This window comes from Vigna radiata, chromosome 8 (genome assembly GCF_000741045.1).
Source record: "Vigna radiata var. radiata cultivar VC1973A chromosome 8, Vradiata_ver6, whole genome shotgun sequence".
Taxonomy (NCBI): domain Eukaryota; kingdom Viridiplantae; phylum Streptophyta; class Magnoliopsida; order Fabales; family Fabaceae; genus Vigna; species Vigna radiata.
Window position 1 is genome coordinate 22,108,885 of NC_028358.1, and position 17,962 is coordinate 22,126,846.

Below are 17,962 nucleotides of genomic sequence, written 5' to 3' on the forward strand. Positions count from 1 at the left end.
GTCCAAAATCCATTTATCTTTACGCGTTTTCCTCCAGGTTACCCAGATCTCTCCTAACAAATAACTCTCTTAATCATCCTTTCTTTCATTCTAATCTTTCAATCATTATCCAATCTTCTTCCTCTCTGCATCCATATCTAATCGAATGTCCTTGCAGTTGAAATCACATACAGCCTTTCGAATTTCGGTGTAAGAATTAGGGTTTCCACGATGCCTTCGCTTCCCTTTGGGCTCCTTCTACGCCATTTCATCCCTTCCTTGCTCATGTTCCACGCTGGATCCTCCGCTAGTCGTCTCAAGCATCTTGAAAAAAGTGATCGGCGTTGTAGTCTTAGTTAACAACAACTTTTCTTCCTCCTCTTTCTCTTTTCTCTTTTCCAGCCTTTCTAATTTTGTTCTCCGTCGATCTTTTGTTCACGAAATTCGGGATCGAGAAGTTTTTGACCGTTGTTTCTATTACTGTTGTGTTGACTTCGAAGACCACAAAAATTTTGTAGCTGGAATCACCGTCGATTAGGTACTTGATTTGGATTTCGTGAAAACTGGCTGATACCTTTGCATGTGTTAGGGCATGTTTGTTTGTGTTTATGGAACAATAGTGATGCTTATTTGGCGTTTTGTTTGTCTTTTTATTCAGATTGTCTCATGTATGCTCATTTTAAAATATCTATATGATATAGTATAAAACGTTATCAACTTATTTGGCTTTTTTTTTTTTTCACTTCATTTAAATAGTAGTTTACATTTTAAACTGGAAATTTCCTGTTATGTTTATAGTAGACAAAATTTTCGGCCGATTTGAATTGATGGACAATGTTGCTTTTATTGTTTTAATGCTAATTTCCCTAAATTAGTAATGCTGCCATTATAATATGAAAACGTTACATATGGGACTGGTAGATTTATCCGGAAGTCTTTAATTTGATTCTTGTTATCAATATCCTTTCTTGTTCTATTGTTGCCACTTCATTGTCACAGCTAGTATTTGCGCCATGATATTGATTAATATCTTTTTTTAGCTCTTTGATTTCTACGAATTCATGAGAATAAATGCACAAAACGTGTTTGGAATGGTTTACATGTTAATGCTTGTGTACATGTTGGTGTTTTTTCTTTTTCTTATATTCGTCATTTTTTGTCTGTTGTTGCCTGTAGAGCCTAATACTTAATGGGCACGCCTGCTGTTAGTAATGTACCAGGCTACATCATAAGTAAGCTTGAAGGTACCTTTATTGAGTCACTAAATATACAAGATGCTTTAAAGTTGGAACATGCATATGAGGTGGATCGTTTTGATAATTTATACGTGGAGGAGGAGAATTTAAGTGGAGGTTTTGAACCGCAAGAAACCAAATTAGAGATTAAGTGCTTGAAAGATTGTTCAACGTTTTCTTATTCTGATATATGTCTTCCTTCAAGCTGTTCTGACGAGGAGACAGATAAATCATTCTCTAAGCAATCTCGTCAAAACTACTGCTCAGTATCTTTGGAAGTAAGTTGTTAATGTTTTAATTTCTGCATAAGGGTTTGTTCGGGTTTCTTCTATCTGCGCTTTTACGCTGCAGTATGGTGTTAGGAGTATATCCTATAAGCAGTTTTTATTTTTGGTTATTTATTTCGATTTTTTCTTTGCTATGTACACCTCAGGCTCCTGCAAAACTTGTATCTGCCATGAAGGGTAGCCGTGAAAAAGAAAGGGGATCTCAAATTAAATTGACTGTGAAATGGGCCCCTGATGTGTATGATCCAGTACCGACATTGTCATCACATACTGTTAAACACAAGAAACATCAGAAACCGAGGATGAGGAAGAGTGAAAAGAAAAACGGAAAAAAGAGCCAGAAGGTAAGTTACTCTAGAAGAAGCAGCAGCAGCAAAGATAAACCGTATCGAAACAGGTGGCTGCATTCTGGTGAAGAAGTGTTTGAAGCTTCCACTGAAGTAGACGATCTTAAAGTTGCTAACCATGATTCCTACTGTGCAACTAGCTACTTAAAAGCATCAATTACAAAGGTTCACTGGCCTATTGGAGAAGCGCTGTAACTCGATCGATCGTATCATGTATCGAGACTGCTGCATAAAAAGATAATTTTCTGTTTTGTTGTATGATGAATAGATTGATGGAGGCTATTGGAAGCAGAATAATGAACGATACACATCCTTTTTTGTTAACTAATTAGGCTTCTAGGTAACATGGCTGGAAGGATATTTACACGGCAGGTATTTACATGACTATAGCTTCTGCACACGCCATTGAGAGTAGATGTGTCTGCATAGATAGCTTTTATTTTCAATGGCCACATAGCCATTGCTTTCATTTACCAATCAGCAATTCGGGATTCCATTATGAGAGCCAACACATACCTCAAACATCATTACCTCGGTCTTCTTGGTATTCACTTCTAGATTATTCAATAATAGATATCCAGACATGCACTGCAATCAAAATCTGACGAAAAACGAGGGGAAAAAACTTTATTCACTGCAGGGAACTCTCGGACTTCAGTTATCTAAAAGTTATTTTTTTAAAGGTATTTTTAATGCAAAAAAGTGTATTATGTTTTATTCATAAGCTTGTCTGGAAATCTAAATTATTATGAAGCACTTTTTGTATTATGTTTTATTCATTATATCTGAATGATGTCCAAAATAAAAATGATTCAAATAAATTTATACAAAATGAAGGATTTTATTTTCGACAGTTTGGTCAGCAATAAAAACTGCAAATGAGGTTTACTGAGTTTATTTATCAATATCAATAAACAGAATATAAAATTCAAATCAAATCTAAAAGATCATCCAAGCTAATACCGTATATTCAAAATAATATCTCAAAATGAAATCAATATTAAAAAAAAGTCTTAAATAACATCTAACTTAATTATAATCCACTACTCGTCTCTTAGTGAATGTTAGTGTTTGGATTTTCATTTGGTTATGTTGTGTACTCAGCATTTATTTTAACGTAATCATAACTTAAATCACAGCCCCATGCTTGTCCACGTCCTGGTCCATTACCTGTCAATAAGAAATGAATATCAATCAGTATATATAATAATATAGGCGGCTATTAATTCCATATGATTAAGAAAAAGAAAACACTTTACCGACTGATATCTGAATTCTCACTGTGTCGTGGGCCTCCCCTGCTTTTCTGAGATAACTACTTGCCGCGTGCCTGCCACGATTACAAGCTTTAAGAGTTTTGTATAATGAAGCACATCACATAATTCAAGCGTGGGCAAATTCTATGTTGCAAGGACAGAGAAGACCCATATATATAAAAAATATCATAAAAATGTTCATGATCAGGTATTGGTTGGATGGATGATGGATGAATAAAGTACATGATCGACATTTGCTAGCTATAAGAATCATTTTAACAACTAAAACGGAATATTAAATTACAATTACTATTTTGATAAGACGAGGAAATAAACGATTTTCTTTCTGAAAGACAATCTGGCAATGATATATCAGAAAAATAAATCTCAATTCTTACACCAATCTCTTGCTACAAAATCCTAATATGAGAACCTAAATATGTTATTCTACCCAGCTTTCATTCTTGAGTTTTTTTTATTATGTGAAGCATATTAATAACTTGACTGTATGATTCACGTCCAAGAAAAGTGATACCCTCCACCGCATCATAGATTGTACATTTACTAACTGGTATTGGAAGAAAAAGGTAATCATTGGTGTCTGCGCATGTTAAGGATTTACTAAGAATAATTTGTTGTGGATGAAGTGTCAACTATTTTACTAATTTATTAGTGCATGTAAAATAACAAAAAAAAAAGAAGTCCTACCGGTCAAATAATTGTGGTTCCCCACCCTCCATTAATACAATATCCCCCAGCTCCACCCTAAGTAAATCTTGATGGAATGAAACCCCAGAGTAACCAGCTGCAGCAGCAATGCGACCCCAATTGGGATCTCTACCATATATAGCAGCCTGATGAAAGATTATGTTAGATTATTATATTTAGCCAGATTGAAAAGGTAAGAGAAATCTTTAGTTCAACTATCATGCCTTTACAAGTGAAGATGATGCAACTGAACGTGCAACTTTTGCAGCATCAGCTTCACTGTTTGCTCCAGTCACACTGACCTGCAAAATAAGATGGAATTGTAACGACTAACAATGTCAAGCAAGATAAGTCCACATATTCAATAAGCAACTACGTCGAAATAAAAAACACGGTTACCAAATTATACACATAAATAGACAATAAGAGTTGATGGAATGACCACGCATAAAATCAGCAGCATGGCTTGTTTATCTTACCGAAAACAAGCAATAGCAGATGTATGAATAAAAAGAATTGGCCTCCCTCTCTTTTTCCTTTTAAATTGCTCAAATCTACTTGGTCGTTAAATGGCAAATCTTATTTCTCCGCTGTCTCTTGGGGGGGGGATTGTTTTACAGCTTTAGGGTCTCTTTTCTCATTCCTGTTGTCATAGGCTCTATCCTAATACGGTCTCAAAGATAAATCCATTTTATGATAGTTGTTTCTATCCAGACAGTCTCAGATCCACAACGGAAAAAGTGGTAATTAACTAAACAAGCTGAAACTCTTTCCATAGTGGTCTCCAACTTGAAAAAAACTTAGTCAAACCTGGCATGTTTATTCGTTAGTAACAAATTTTTAAATTGACTGAGGTTCTTTGGAAACAAGGAGGCAGGATGAAACCGATTAAGATTTCTCTTAAAGAGTAAAAATGTTTTCAATCAAGATTCATGCACAAGAAATGTAGAGAACTAATACTGGATGTGTAAGAGAACATAGCAGCATTAAGTCAACAGTCATGCTGCACAAAAAGCTACCTCAATGAGGCATGTTGCTCCCTCTCCATCCCAAGCTATTGATTTGGCAAGACCTTGCATTACCTGGAAATAACAAGCAATTCAAAACTTCACATTCGGTGACAGATCACTTTTGAAGAATAAATTGCCTCCTTCAAGTAAATCATGCAACAAGATCTAAAAGGAAAAAAATTTAAAACATCACATTTGCTGTCGTATCACTTTTGAAGAATAAATTAAATGCTTCAAGTAAATCATGGAACAAGATCTACAGAAAAGAAAGGATAATAAAAAGGAAAATTCAGCCACTTTTGCAGGCCTTTTTCTTGAATGAACGGGAGCAGGGGACCTACTTTATTATTTACAAGAAGGAACAGTGATAATGCATACACCCAAGCATATTATTGAATATCTAATTCCAAATGAACTGTGAAACTACCTCCAGCACAATGGTCATAGTACTTCATTTGCCAGTTTTACTAGAAAGGAAAAGCTTCCGGCAAAAGTTAAGTACATGACTAGATTAATTTGTTAAAAAAAAAGAATAAAAATATTAGATGAAAAAATAGTGATGAAACTGTACTAAGGTCAACTTTACCGCATCCAGGCATGCCTGAAGTTGAATAGCTTCATCACTGTCCAGAGAAGATATGCAGCCTAGCCCAGACAACCCACTAGCCAAAGCAATGACGGTATCATTAGTACTGGTATCTCCATCTACCTGTAGAAAAACAATGTAAAAAAAGAACATAAGAATCAATTACAATCCACAAAATCGGGGCAAAAGCTTGGGAGAAAACATGCATCAGTCCATGTAAGAAATAAATTCATTAAATTTGGAGAATAAATTTTACATACAATACTAGCAGTTTCAATTGTGAAATTATAGCCATTTGTTTTTAGCATTTTAATTTAGGGAAACTAATGTAAATAAATTAACTGAATTCTTTATATCCAAAAAAGGTGATAAAAACACATACAGTTATCTGGTTGAAACTTCGGCTTACAGCAACCTGCACCATCTTTCTCCAAACAGCATTGCTTACCCGAGCATCAGTTGTTATTACCTAGAGTAGATATAGTTCAAAGAATTAACTGGATAATCTATATATTCCAAATAAGAAAGAAGCATCAAATTAGGTATACCCCAAGCATGGTAGCCATATTTGGGTGGATCATTCCAGAACCTTTTGCCATTCCGCCAACTCTGATCTTAGTTCCTCCAACCTAACCACCGCACAAAAATAAGCAGAATAAGATTATCGCACATTTTGTCAATCTTCAAATAAGCAAATAGAATTTGAGAATTAACTAGACATGTCTCACGAAATTAATTCCTAAACTGCAAGAGCGGAGGTTTCTGTCTTATAAATTAGAGACTCATAAAATTATAGTGAGCTATCATACATATCAATGTATAAATCTCCAAAAATGTCAAATTTTTGGTCATTTTCCAATTAGCCCTATAACTTTCAGGCTGCTAACCATATAGATATCCACAACTCATCCAACTAAAACTTAAATACTTTTAATCTATGTCCAAAGTTTTGGGAAATTAAACAAATTAAGTGTATTATAGGGACTATAATAATGAGTTAAAAATGTATGTCAAGGGACTAAAATTAGTAGTTTCTAAGCATAGAGACTAAAATTAGTAGTTTCTAAGCATAGAGACTAGAATGTAAAGATTATTTCTGCATATGGATCAAGTGAGTAATCAAAATCAAATATGAACTAGTTGTGTCAATTTAAAACAGGTGAGCAAAAAGGGTAACAAGTAATACCAGAGATTCAATTGCCACACTCTTGCTAACAAGATCTGTCGTGGTTATTGCAACAGCTGCCGAATCTGCCCTGTATGCAAGCTAATAAGATTTGATAATAAATTATTGAATGAAGGAAAATTGGACACAGCAAATTTTGTTCAAAGCTATACACTTTTCAAAGAATAAGAAACTAAAACGGTGAAAGAAGGAAACCAACAAGAAAACTACCTGAATACAAAGGTCATTTAATGATCACTGAAAAAAATGTGAGTTTCTTGACATGATTGTATGTCAACTATAAAAGTTAAAAACTAAATAAATCATAAAAGCACAGGAATTACCCCTCAACTGAAGATGACAGTGAATTCACTAGTGTGGGAAGTGAGTTTAAAAGTGCTCCCTGCAAACAAAATGAGAAGTATATAACATTGAAAACAAAAGAATTTAAGTTTGTTGGAATACTTTTCAACTGGCTTGTTGAGAATTTTGTGAATGCTTAGTCCATGTAACATAAAGCAATCTCGCAAAGGATACAATATAAAACCAATATGCAGTCTCTGCATTTACCTTCTTTATTCGTTGACCAATTACACCAGTCGACTCAACCAATACTTCCTCTGGCTTTATTTCCAGCAGCTACAATCAAAGAACATTTGCAGCAAACCGAAAAAACTCCTTGGACAAGGACCAATATAAGAAAAATCAGTTTAACACGGTGAGAGGATGGATACCTTAGCAAGGCTTTCCACGCATTCTATCACATCCTGGTAACCTTCTTTGCCCTGAAGTCATGAAAGGCCTCAACCACTATTTTTTATTTTTAAATTTCAGAAAAAAAGTTAAACGAACTAAGTTCATGGAAAAACATTCATGAATTCCCTTACATGACTACAGTTCAGTACACTAATTATTTAATACTATCCACAGGCTCACAAAACAGAAAAAAGTTTTGATGACATACCGTAGCTGCATTTGCTTGACCTGCATTAGTCAACACGGCACGAGCCTGGAAAGTTGCAAAACTGGTAAATTGGTAAGCAATCAAGCAAGGTATATTGAGTTGCAAAAGTGTAATAATGCAAACACGTTATGCTACAGGAGTCTTAGCCGAAAGAAGCACAAACACCCATTCCCTAACACAAAAACCCGTTCATACATACAGAAATATAGAATATAAGAAATCTCTGTACTAACTCTATTATATAACTTCTGAAAAATTTGAAGTGCAATGGGAAGTTTTAATTTATAAGTGAGACTTTATTTTTGACTACTTTTTTTCTTGTAAGTATTATGGTGAAATTTATGCACTGATAATTATAGACAATGAAACTGCTTATTGAGAAAACAACGTAGCACAAACTAGGAAAAAAAAGGTCTCTTACAGTATTGGAAATATCTAACGTCCTTTGGCAGTACAACACGGGAGCAGCCGCAACCACGTTTGTAGTAAACGATCCTGAAAGAAATTCAATTCGATAACGATCAGTTCACACAAAACGCAAAATCAGCATCTCTCAGAAAACGAACCTGCAGACACAGCATCAACATCGCACGTGACAAGCGCAAGATCGGGCTTTTCTCCTTTGGCACGCAAACCTCCGTATATTCCCGCAGCTTTGAACCCATCCGCAGCAGTAACTCCACCAGGGATCTGAACGAATGCTCAAAATGAAACACTCAGATACGAATAAACAAAACAGAGTCAAATATTTCGACTTCAAGCTACAATGACAAAAACAGTAATATCATAACACTGTGGCGTCTTACAAAAAAAATCCGGTGGTCAGAAAGATACCTGGTTCCAAGGTCCTTCGGGGAGAAAAATTGGAGCGGCCGGTATGTAATTCGCATTGGTAGAAGCAGCATGAATCCTTATATCGCGTGCGGAGGAATTAAACGCCTGAAAAAAAGGTTAATTGAAAAATGAGTTTTCTCAGCAAGTCTAGGAAATCGAATGTACATTGAAGATCATCGACGGAACGAGCATCGATGATCAGAAGAACGAGAGATATAGAGCGAGTGAAGAGTGACCTTCGTGTTCGGGGAAGATGCGAAGTGAAAGTGCAGGAAAAGGTGCTGAGGAATGCAGGAATACATTTTTGTGTGGTGTAACGTTTTAGGGTTTTAGGGGTTTGATTTTGAGGAGAAACTATGTAGCTAAATGCTCAGAGTTTGGGGATGGCAGAGGATCTCCACTATAGCGATTAAAACAAATTTCAGAACCGGAATCTTGTAAAAGTACTTCTAATCAACACATGTTAAGTGATACGAAGAGAATTTTGAAATTAAAATAATAGTTTTCAGTTTAAATATAAAAGTATGAAATAAAAATTAGGGTTAAATATCATTTTAGTCCTCCAACTATCAAGTTATTTTGATTTTCGTCCCTCTTTCAAACTTTTTGATACACTTTGGTCCCTCACCTTAAAGAAACTATAATTTTTCGTCCTCCAAAACTAACACCCGTTAAATTTAATCTAATGTGGCTAACACTTTGCCTAATCACTTTTCTTTTTTGTCTGAAACGTGGCGATCTGTTCAAACCGTGAAACTTCTATCTCTTATTCATCTCCATCGTCCTCTTCAATGGCTTCAATGTCGTTAATAATGTCGGTAACGATGCCACCACCTTTCTACGAATCACGATTCCAGAAAAGAGAGGAGAAAAAGGTTTTCTCCTAGCAGCGTGACCTTCTGCCATGGCGGAAGATGTGACACCCGGAAACTGACGAGGGCGAGGAGTGATCGTCGGTGCAAGAGGCATGGACAAGGAGCGGCTCCTGGCAGGCTTCCAGTGGAAGGGGTACATGGACGAATCGAACATACACCGGAATGAGAGGGATCTAGAGACTGTATAGGTATGAGACTATACGGTTGAAGGATAACTTAAAGGAATTGATTTAGCTACTCATATCAACAAATGCATTTGCTTTTCGGTAGCCTAACTCATAAGAACTCCATTCCGGGAAGTTTTCTCGGAAAGTGTGTGAGTGAGGACAAAGCACACTGGAAAGCCTCGTGTTGATGTGTGGGGACAGTCAGTAGTCCCTGGCTCTTCACTCAGTACCACCCACGAGGTCAAGGTTCCAAATGTTCGTCACCATCAAAACCATAATTGCAAAGAAACCTTTTTTTAACAATTCCCCACCCCCTCTTGGTGTATAAAGAAGCCTACCTGTTTTCCAATAGGTTGCCTCCCATGTAGCGCTTGTTTAACGTCACGAGCCTAACCCAAACCTTTTTAGCACTTGTCAGTAAGTGCAAATCTTACCATCACCCATAATAAGTGTTCCTTCCTGGTATCCTTCAATAGATAGTATCCATCAGTAGATGTTGGTATTATTGGTAAAGCTCAAATACCCATCAGTAGGTATTGCCCTTCTCCTTTCTTGATATTATTTTCTTTTTCTTCTTCCTGCTAAATTTCTTTCGAAAGTTAAGAACACCATGCACCTGTTTCCATGTTTCAATCATAAGAACTTTGATCTCCAATTTCTTGAAGATTTCCATATAGCACATAAATTTCTTTTCTTTCCTATGATATTCCTTTTGACGAGGGAGAGGTTTTTCATATGATCTTTTCTTCTTTCCTCTCTTCCTCTTTTTCTTACTCCTCTTTTCTCTAAATTTTCTCTTTTTCTTTTCTCTTACTTTCTTCTTTTTTCACAATTTTTCTCTTTTTTTCTTTTCTTATTTTTTATTTATTTTTGCATATTTTTTCTTTTTTTCTTCTTTCTCATCATCTTTCTCTCTCTCACTCAACCTTTTGGTTTCTTCTTCCTCTATTTTTTTTCTCCTCTATCTCTATCTTTTCCTCATCTCTCTCTATTTTTTCTTCCTCAACAACCTTTTCTGTTTCTATCTCTTCTATCTTTTCCTCATCAACAACATTATCACTTTCAGAGCTAGTGGCTTGACATTCCTCCCTAGAGTTAACCTCAGTATTAACCCTAAAATTCAATATCTCATTAGAGTGACGAATCTGCAGTTCTATCCTTTTATTTCTTGCTTCACTGCTTTCTATAAAGGCGATAATAATTTGCATTAATTGTTAAAAGATGTTATCCATCTTTGCCATTGATAGAGAGTGTTGTTGCTGCCAATTACATTGTTGCATCTCCTCCATACTTCTAAGATAAGAAAAACTTGTATCCATGTCCTGTGGAAAAAGTTCGTCACTCTTTGTATTCTCCTCTACACCTTTGACATGGTATATTTCCCTATTCATGATACTCTGAAGAAGTTTGTCAGAATTAGTGTTTTCCTTAAATGGAGTAATTTGTTGCTTGGCAGCTTGCCCAAATTTGCTTTGTACCATGTATGAGTGAGGTTCCCACCAGTGGTTGAAATCATTTTGATAGAATTGAGTATCCATATAATCAAATTCTTGTATGTACTACATTCTGCAAATGTTAGGCACAAAACCCTAGAAAACATTTATTAGAACAAAAATAAAAACAAACATAAAATCAAGTCAAATTTAATCAACTCACACTACTAGAAAAGTTAAACCAAACGAGTCCCCAGCAACGACGCCAAAAACTTGTTAACATCCTGGCAAGTGTACCATATCGTATCAAGTAATAATAGATAGTAAGTCCGTCCAGATATCGTTTCCCAAGGGACTCTTGGCCTAGACGTTCATGTGAATTGATTTCATAAGACTTGAGTAAGAATCTAATTTGGGGCTTTTAATGCAAAATCTAAAATAAACATGCAAATGCAAAACTTGATCAATTGGCAAATAAAGATATGAATGAATGGTGTTGCTGGGGTTTACAGTTTCATCCTCATCCACTCTCCTAGATCTATTATTCTTATCTATTATCAATGTTCATGCAACTTTCTAATTTTCTCTAAACCTGATTCCTCAGCGAAAAGAGCCTATCACCAATTATTAGTTTACTATTCCTAGTCTCTTTAGTAATTACTAATGCATTAATGACAGAAGCTTAAAGCAATTGACCGTCCTATATTCCTATTCCTAGGTAATATTTCATAATCAAGAGAATTCTTCTCAGTTCAAGATTTCCTCGTACGTTCCCATATCGACAAAATCAATGATCATGACACTAAATGAGTTAAACAACGCAAGCTCTCACCTCAGAGAAGAAAACCCAAAACTATTGATAACAAAAGTATATGAAGAAAATAAGAACTTCGATATAAGAGAGTTTCAAAAGGATTACATCGTTCCCCAACAACAAAAGGTTTAGTTCACCATTGTTATGGTGAAACTATATGAATTGAATGGAAAGAATGAAAAGATAAACCCTAAATTTGGTAGATTGGAGCTGTTGCATCCAAAATCCTCCTTCAAGGGGTGAAAAGAGTGTTCTGACGTCTTTCTCTGCCAAAAGATACATATTCCGGGTCATCTGGGTCTATTTATAATACAGAAAAATAACAGAATTTTGGCCCAGGTCCATAAGTACAACGCTCAGCTCTGGTTTCATCGCTCAGCGATAGGTGCGATACTCCACTGGGACGCTTAGGTGTCATGCCGTATTAAACTGAAGATGCCAGCGCTCAGCGGTGGATCTTGGCGCTCAGCAGTAAGCACGGTTCTTCATTTTCCCTTGAGCGCTGGCGTTTAAGCGTTTGACAATGGATTTTTCCACGAAGTTGGCGCTCAGCGCTGAAATTGGCACTGAGCGGTGGCTGCGACTCTTCTCTTACACTTTTCTTCATCCTTTCTTGAGTCCAACTCTTTCCTACTTCGCTTTCCATCCTTCAATTCTCGTTAAATCCTTTCAAAACAATGTAAAACCAAGCATAATACCTCTAAAACCACCTTTGACTCTCTTGTAACCTAACTTAAATTTTTTTAATGATGTTAAGCTCATTCTAAGTCATAAAGGGTGTGCTTTGATATCAATTTCAAGTATAAAAATAATGGTTTTTAGACTGTTATCAAGTGCTAGAGGAGAAAAAAATTGAGAGAAGAGAGAAAGAAAAAGAGAGTGGAGAAAAAAAAGAGCAACTAGAAGGAGAAAAGAGAGGAAGAAGAAAGTGTAATGAGTGAAAAAATGAGAGTTGAGGGAGAAATAAAAAAAAAAAGAGGTTGAAAAATTAAAAGAAAAAGAGTTTGAAAAACCCCTTCCTTACCCAAAAATATATTCAAGGAAGGAAAAAGAAAAACAATTTGAGCGATTCATGGAGATTCTTAAGAAATTGGAGCTCACATACCTTTTTTTGAGACCTTACAACAATTGTCATCATATGAAAAGTTTTTAAAAGAACTTCTCATGAAGAAAAGAAAGTATATTAAAAAGGAGACTATTGAAGTGTAAGGTAATTGCAGTGCAATTATATAGAAGATGTTACCTCCTAAATTGCAAGATCCTGGGAGTTTCACCATTCCATGTACCATAGGAGAGTTAGAAGTTGGAAAAGCTTTGATTGACTTGGGAGCTAGTATTAATCTAATGCCTCTCTCGATGTTCAAGAAGATTAAGGGCTTAGAACTTAAGCCTACGTGAATGACTCTTCAATTGGCGAATAGATTTCTCAAATATCCACGTGGAGTGGTTGAGGATGTGTTAGTAAAGGTGGATAAATTCTTATTTCCAGTGGATTTTGTCATAATGGAGATGGAGGAAAGTGGAGATGCGCCTCTGATTCTTGGGAGACCATTTATGAAGACAACCAGGATCTTGATGGATGTAGAGAACGGTAAGGTTAAAGTTAGAGTGCAAGATGAAAAGGCGAATTTTAACGTGTTTCAAGCAATGTCACATCCTAAAGATGATAAAACATGTTTTCAAGTTGATATTGTTGATGAAATCTGTATGATGCAAGGGAATAAGGTGTTGATGCTTCTCCACTTGAAAGAACTCTTATTAATGATTGTAAAGATTTAAATGAAGAGGAGGAAAAATTGATTGAAGAATGCTTGAGGGATTTGGAGGCGTCAAAAGAAATCTCAGCATAAGAGGCTAGTTTTGAGAGGATTGAGCCCAAGGAGAAAGTTAAAGAGAGCAAGCTTGAGTTGAAGGAGTTACCACCACATTTGAAGTATGTGTTCTTAAAGGATAATGGAGGAAAGCCAGTTATCATTAGTAACTTACTATCTCTAGAAGAAGAAGAGAAATTGGTTGAAGTCTTGAAAGCTAACAAAGGCGTTATTGGGTGGTCAATATCAGATCTCAAAGGCATAAGTCCAACATGTTGCATGCATAAAATTTTTATGGAGAATGATTATAGGCCAGTAGCTCAACCATAGAGGAGGCTTAATCTAGTGATGAAGGAAGTAGTCAGAAATAAAGTCTTGAAGCTTTTAGAAGCTGGTATTATTTACCCAATTTCTGACAATAAATGGGTAAGTCCAGTACAGGTGGTTCGAAAGAAAGGAAGGATGATGGTGATCTCAAATGAAAAGAATGAGCTTATTCCAACAAGGACAGTTACTGGGTGGAGGATGATTACAGGAAGTTAAATACAGCCACTATGAAGGATCACTTTCCTCTTCCTTTTTTGGATCAGAAGCTAGAAAGATTGGTTGGACAAGCTTATTATTGCTTCCTAGATGGGTATTCTGGATATAATCTGATTATGGTGGATCCCGAGGATCAGGAGAAGACGACTTTTACATGTCCTTTTGGTGTATTTGCTTATAGAAAAATGCCATTTGGATTATAACGCCCCAACTACATTTCAAAGGTGTATGCAGGTGATTTTGGCATATTTTAGGGAGAAGTGTATAGAAGTCTTAATGGATGATTTCTCAGTGTTTGGAGATTCCTTTCAGATGTGTTCAAACAAATCTTGTTCTAAATTGGGAGAAGTGTCATTTCATGGTGACAGAAGATTTCGGCTAGGGGGATTGAAATGGATAAAGCAAAAGTGGAGGTTATTGAAAAACTTCCACCACCTATGAATGTAAAAGGAATTCGGAGTTTCTTAGGTCATGCTGGGTTTTATAGAAGATTTATTAAAGACTTTTCAAAGATTGTTAAACCTTTGAGTAATCTGCTTGTTAAAGATACATCATTCGTAATGAGTGAAGAATGTTTACAGGCTTTTGATGTTTTGAAGAAAAGCTTGATTTCTGCCCCAGTGATTATAGCTCCAGATTGGAGTAAAGATTTTGAGCTCATGTGATCCTAGTCATTATGCTATAGGTGTTATGCTTGGCCAAAGGAGGGATAAGGTGTTTCACGCTATATACTATGCTAGCAAAGTCTTGAATGAAGCTCAATTGAATTATGCCACTACGGAGAAGGAATTTTTTGCTATAGTTTATGCGTTAGAGAAGTTTAGATCTTATCTCATTGGATCTAAAGTGATTATCTACACTGATCATGCGACCATAAAGTACTTGCTGACAAAGCCAGATTCAAAGCCAAGGTTAATTAGATAGGTGCTTTTGCTACAAGAGTTGATGTGGAGATTTGTGATAAGAAAAGAAGCAGGAATTTGATTGCTAATAATTTATCTCGGTTTTTCAACAAAGAAGTCACAAGTAAGGAGAAGGAAATATAGGAGTCTTTTTCAGATGAAACACTCTTGTATATTCAACAAAGTCCATGGTTTGCAGAATGGCTAATTTTAAAGTTGCAGGATTTATTCCAGAAGAATTGAATTGATAAAAAAAGAAGAAAGTTTTTACATGATGCTAAGCAATTCATATGAGATGATCCTTATTTATTCAAGATTGGAGCTGATAATCTTTTGAGGAGATGTGTAACAAGAGAAGAGGCATAAGGAATTCTTTGGCATTGTCATGATTCACCCTATGAAGGCCATTATAATGGAGAAAGAACTGTTGCAAAACTGCTTCAGTCAGGGTTTTATTTGCCTACTTTGTTTAAAGATGCTCATAATCATGCTAGAAATTGTGACAAATGTCAAAGGACGAGGCCTATTTCAAGATGGCATGAGATGCCCTTACAAGGCATTCTGGAAGTTGAAGTTTATGACTGCTGGGGTATTGATTTTGTTGGGCCCTTTCCACCATATTTTAATAATGAGTATATAGTGGTGGCGGTTGATTATGTGAGTAAATGGGTTGAAGCTTTAGCAAGTCTCAAGAATGATGCTAATGTAGTGATTAAATTCTTAAAAAGGAAAAATTTCTCACGTTTTGGAACTCCCAAGGTACTCATAAATGATGGGGGATCTCATTTCTGTAACTCTCAGCTTGCAAAGGTACTTAAACATTATGGAGTGAGAGATAAAGTGGTGGCACTGTACCATCCACAAACAAATGGTCAAGCTGAAGTTTCCAACTGGGAGATAAAGAGGATTTTAGAAAAGACAGTTGCTGCCTCAAGGAAAGATTGGTCACATAAATTAGATGATGCTCATTGGGCATACGGGACAACTATGAAGACTTCCATGGGTTTATTGTTGGGAAACAGGTAGGCTTCATTTTAGACCAAGAGGGGGGGGGGGNGAATTGGTGTTGTTTCAAAAACAAAATCTTTTCGCAATCTTTAATGAAAAGTATAAAGCTTTTTTATCTTTCTTGAAATGCAAGTAATGAAAATTTCTATGTAGCGGAAAAACGTAGTTGACTGCGTAACAGATATAGTCGACTGAAATAAAGAGTGTAGGGATAGAGAAAATCAAACAATGGTTTTTATACTGGTTCGACCAACAATGCCTACATCCAGTGTCCTTCTAACCTAGGAAGCAAATGCACTATATAGGTTGCGGTTTTTACACACAAGGAATTTATAGAAGACCTCACGTCAAAAATATAAATCTCCTCTCTAACCCAAAACCAAAATATAGCTGCAATAACCAAAACTAGACTTGTAGAAAGAATCCCTTCTTCTGCAATCTAAACCCACGTCGAACAATCCTCAACATGTAACCCCTGTATCACAAAAACTCAATTCCAGCACTCTTCACAGGATGCCAAGCCTTCAAAGATCAATCAAGAAGCACATTCTTTGTGCAGTTGTGATCACACAGTCAACGCATAAGCCTTCTCCCTTTGAATCTCTCTCAAGATAGATCACCACCGTCTTCTTGGAGAATTCTTGGAGCTGTTAACACAGAGAATTCAATCTAAAACAAGAAATGAAAATGTTAGATCTTCAAAAGTCTCTGAACAAATCGTGTTCAACCAATTTATAGTTGTCTGTCAGTCAGATTGTTTCTCAGTCGAATAGCCTACTAATCCAGTCGACTGTATTAATACAGTTATAACAGACAGTCAACATAGAGGCTCTCAGTCAACCAAAATCAACACACATTTAATACAGTTGACCAAGTCATCAATGCTTAACTAACTTTTAAAAAATATAGCCGTTGGAGCGTGTAAGCATAACAGAATTCCAAAACAGATCAATAATACAGTCGAATGTACACTGGACAGAGTCGACTGACACATGTAAAAAGATTTTGAAATTCTTTTCAATCCAAAACATCACAGAGCATTGATTCTAAAAATCTGTACAAAGTGCTTGTGATTTTTCTCTTTCCAAAATGTGTAGTGAAATATTTTTGACAAAGCAGTTCACATTACACATAATCATACAAGCATGTTCCACAAATAAATCACACAATTAACATAGGAACATACATCACAGTACATCAAAACATGTTCAGTAGATATAACAATCAGTTTAGGATAAGAACATGTAATACAACAACATGTGTACTGTTATTAAGCATAATGTTGTCATCATAAAAAACTAGATTGATATAGAGTTTGTGTTGTCAACAATCTCAACATTTATCACCTTTTCAGCTGGTGTATGGGAAAGCATGTCACTTGCCAGTGGAGATTTAGCATAAAGCTTTGTGGGCTTTGAAGTTTTTGAATTTTGATCCTCATGAAACTCAAAGCAATCATAGAAGGCAAATGCTGGAGCTTGAAGAGATGTAGTTGCATGCATATGAATCATCTAGGAATTATAAAGAAAAGGTAAAATTCGATCATGATAGGAAATTGATAAAAAGGGCGTTCAACCAACGGCAGCAGGTGTTACTGTTTAATTCAAGATTGAAGCTATTTCCTAGGAAGCTGAAGTCAAAATGGTCAGGACCTTTCGTAATAAAGAAGGTGCATCCTCATGGATCAATTGATTTGTTGGATCCGACTAATAGTGATCCAGATAGAAGTTGGGTGGTGAATGGACAGAGACTCAAGCACTATCTGGGAGGAGAAGTGGAACGCCTGTCCACTGTGATGAAGTTGGTGGATCTGTAAGGTTATTGGGTCAGGCTTGTGATGTTAAGCAAGCGCTTAATGGGAGGCAACCCAGGATTTTCTTTATCTTTTATCTTTTTGTTTTGTAATTTGAATTCTTAGAATAGGTTGTTTCTGTTGAGTAGTGTAGGGTTATGTACTTGTCTGAAACTTTTCTGATGTTGGTTTGACTATTGCTTGATGATGCTTGTTTTGAATGATATTGAGATTGCCATATGCTGA

General features: G+C 36.0%; 3 protein-coding genes across 3 annotated transcripts; 2 read left to right on the forward strand and 1 right to left on the reverse strand.

The window, feature by feature from the left end:
• LOC106769631 lies at window positions 1-2,604 on the forward strand. The gene is made up of 3 exons (XM_014655332.2): window positions 1-517; window positions 1,156-1,492; window positions 1,648-2,604. Exons 2-3 carry the CDS (start codon window positions 1,169-1,171, stop codon window positions 2,041-2,043), a joined length of 720 nt encoding a protein of 239 aa, XP_014510818.1. The 5' UTR covers window positions 1-517; window positions 1,156-1,168; the 3' UTR covers window positions 2,044-2,604.
• Window positions 2,605-2,755: 151 nt separating this feature from the next.
• Window positions 2,756-8,816, reverse strand: LOC106771122 (arginine biosynthesis bifunctional protein ArgJ, chloroplastic). The gene is made up of 17 exons (XM_014657031.2): window positions 8,608-8,816; window positions 8,372-8,476; window positions 8,104-8,227; window positions 7,959-8,032; window positions 7,538-7,582; window positions 7,308-7,358; window positions 7,144-7,212; window positions 6,918-6,976; window positions 6,595-6,664; window positions 5,957-6,037; window positions 5,791-5,877; window positions 5,409-5,531; window positions 4,832-4,894; window positions 4,037-4,114; window positions 3,813-3,958; window positions 3,108-3,178; window positions 2,756-3,018 (listed from the first exon to the last, which is right to left on the reverse strand). Exons 1-17 carry the CDS (start codon window positions 8,671-8,673, stop codon window positions 2,936-2,938), a joined length of 1,395 nt encoding a protein of 464 aa, XP_014512517.1. The 5' UTR covers window positions 8,674-8,816; the 3' UTR covers window positions 2,756-2,935.
• A 5,590-nt stretch (window positions 8,817-14,406) lies between these two features.
• On the forward strand, window positions 14,407-17,740 carry LOC106770376. The gene is made up of 4 exons (XM_014656191.1): window positions 14,407-14,656; window positions 14,700-14,925; window positions 15,411-15,938; window positions 17,551-17,740. Exons 1-4 carry the CDS (start codon window positions 14,407-14,409, stop codon window positions 17,738-17,740), a joined length of 1,194 nt encoding a protein of 397 aa, XP_014511677.1.
• Window positions 17,741-17,962: the final 222 nt, after the last annotated feature.

Excerpts from the sequence above, each read along its gene's own strand:
- LOC106769631 (XM_014655332.2), top strand. The coding sequence starts at position 1,169 with ATGGGCACGCCTGCTGTTAGTAATGTACCAGGCTACATCATAAGTAAG. Across the intron at positions 1,493-1,647 it reads ACTGCTCAGTATCTTTGGAA|GCTCCTGCAAAACTTGTATC; the intron begins GTAAGTTGTTAA and ends TGTACACCTCAG.
- LOC106771122 (XM_014657031.2), bottom strand. The coding sequence starts at position 8,673 with ATGTATTCCTGCATTCCTCAGCACCTTTTCCTGCACTTTCACTTCGCA. Across the intron at positions 6,977-7,143 it reads TTGGTCAACGAATAAAGAAG|GGAGCACTTTTAAACTCACT; the intron begins GTAAATGCAGAG and ends TTTTGTTTGCAG. Across the intron at positions 3,179-3,812 it reads GAACCACAATTATTTGACCG|GCACGCGGCAAGTAGTTATC; the intron begins GTAGGACTTCTT and ends TAATCGTGGCAG.
- LOC106770376 (XM_014656191.1), top strand. The coding sequence starts at position 14,407 with ATGGATAAAGCAAAAGTGGAGGTTATTGAAAAACTTCCACCACCTATG. Across the intron at positions 14,657-14,699 it reads GATTATAGCTCCAGATTGGA|GTGTTATGCTTGGCCAAAGG; the intron begins GTAAAGATTTTG and ends ATTATGCTATAG. Across the intron at positions 15,939-17,550 it reads GGTTTATTGTTGGGAAACAG|GAAGCTGAAGTCAAAATGGT; the intron begins GTAGGCTTCATT and ends GCTATTTCCTAG.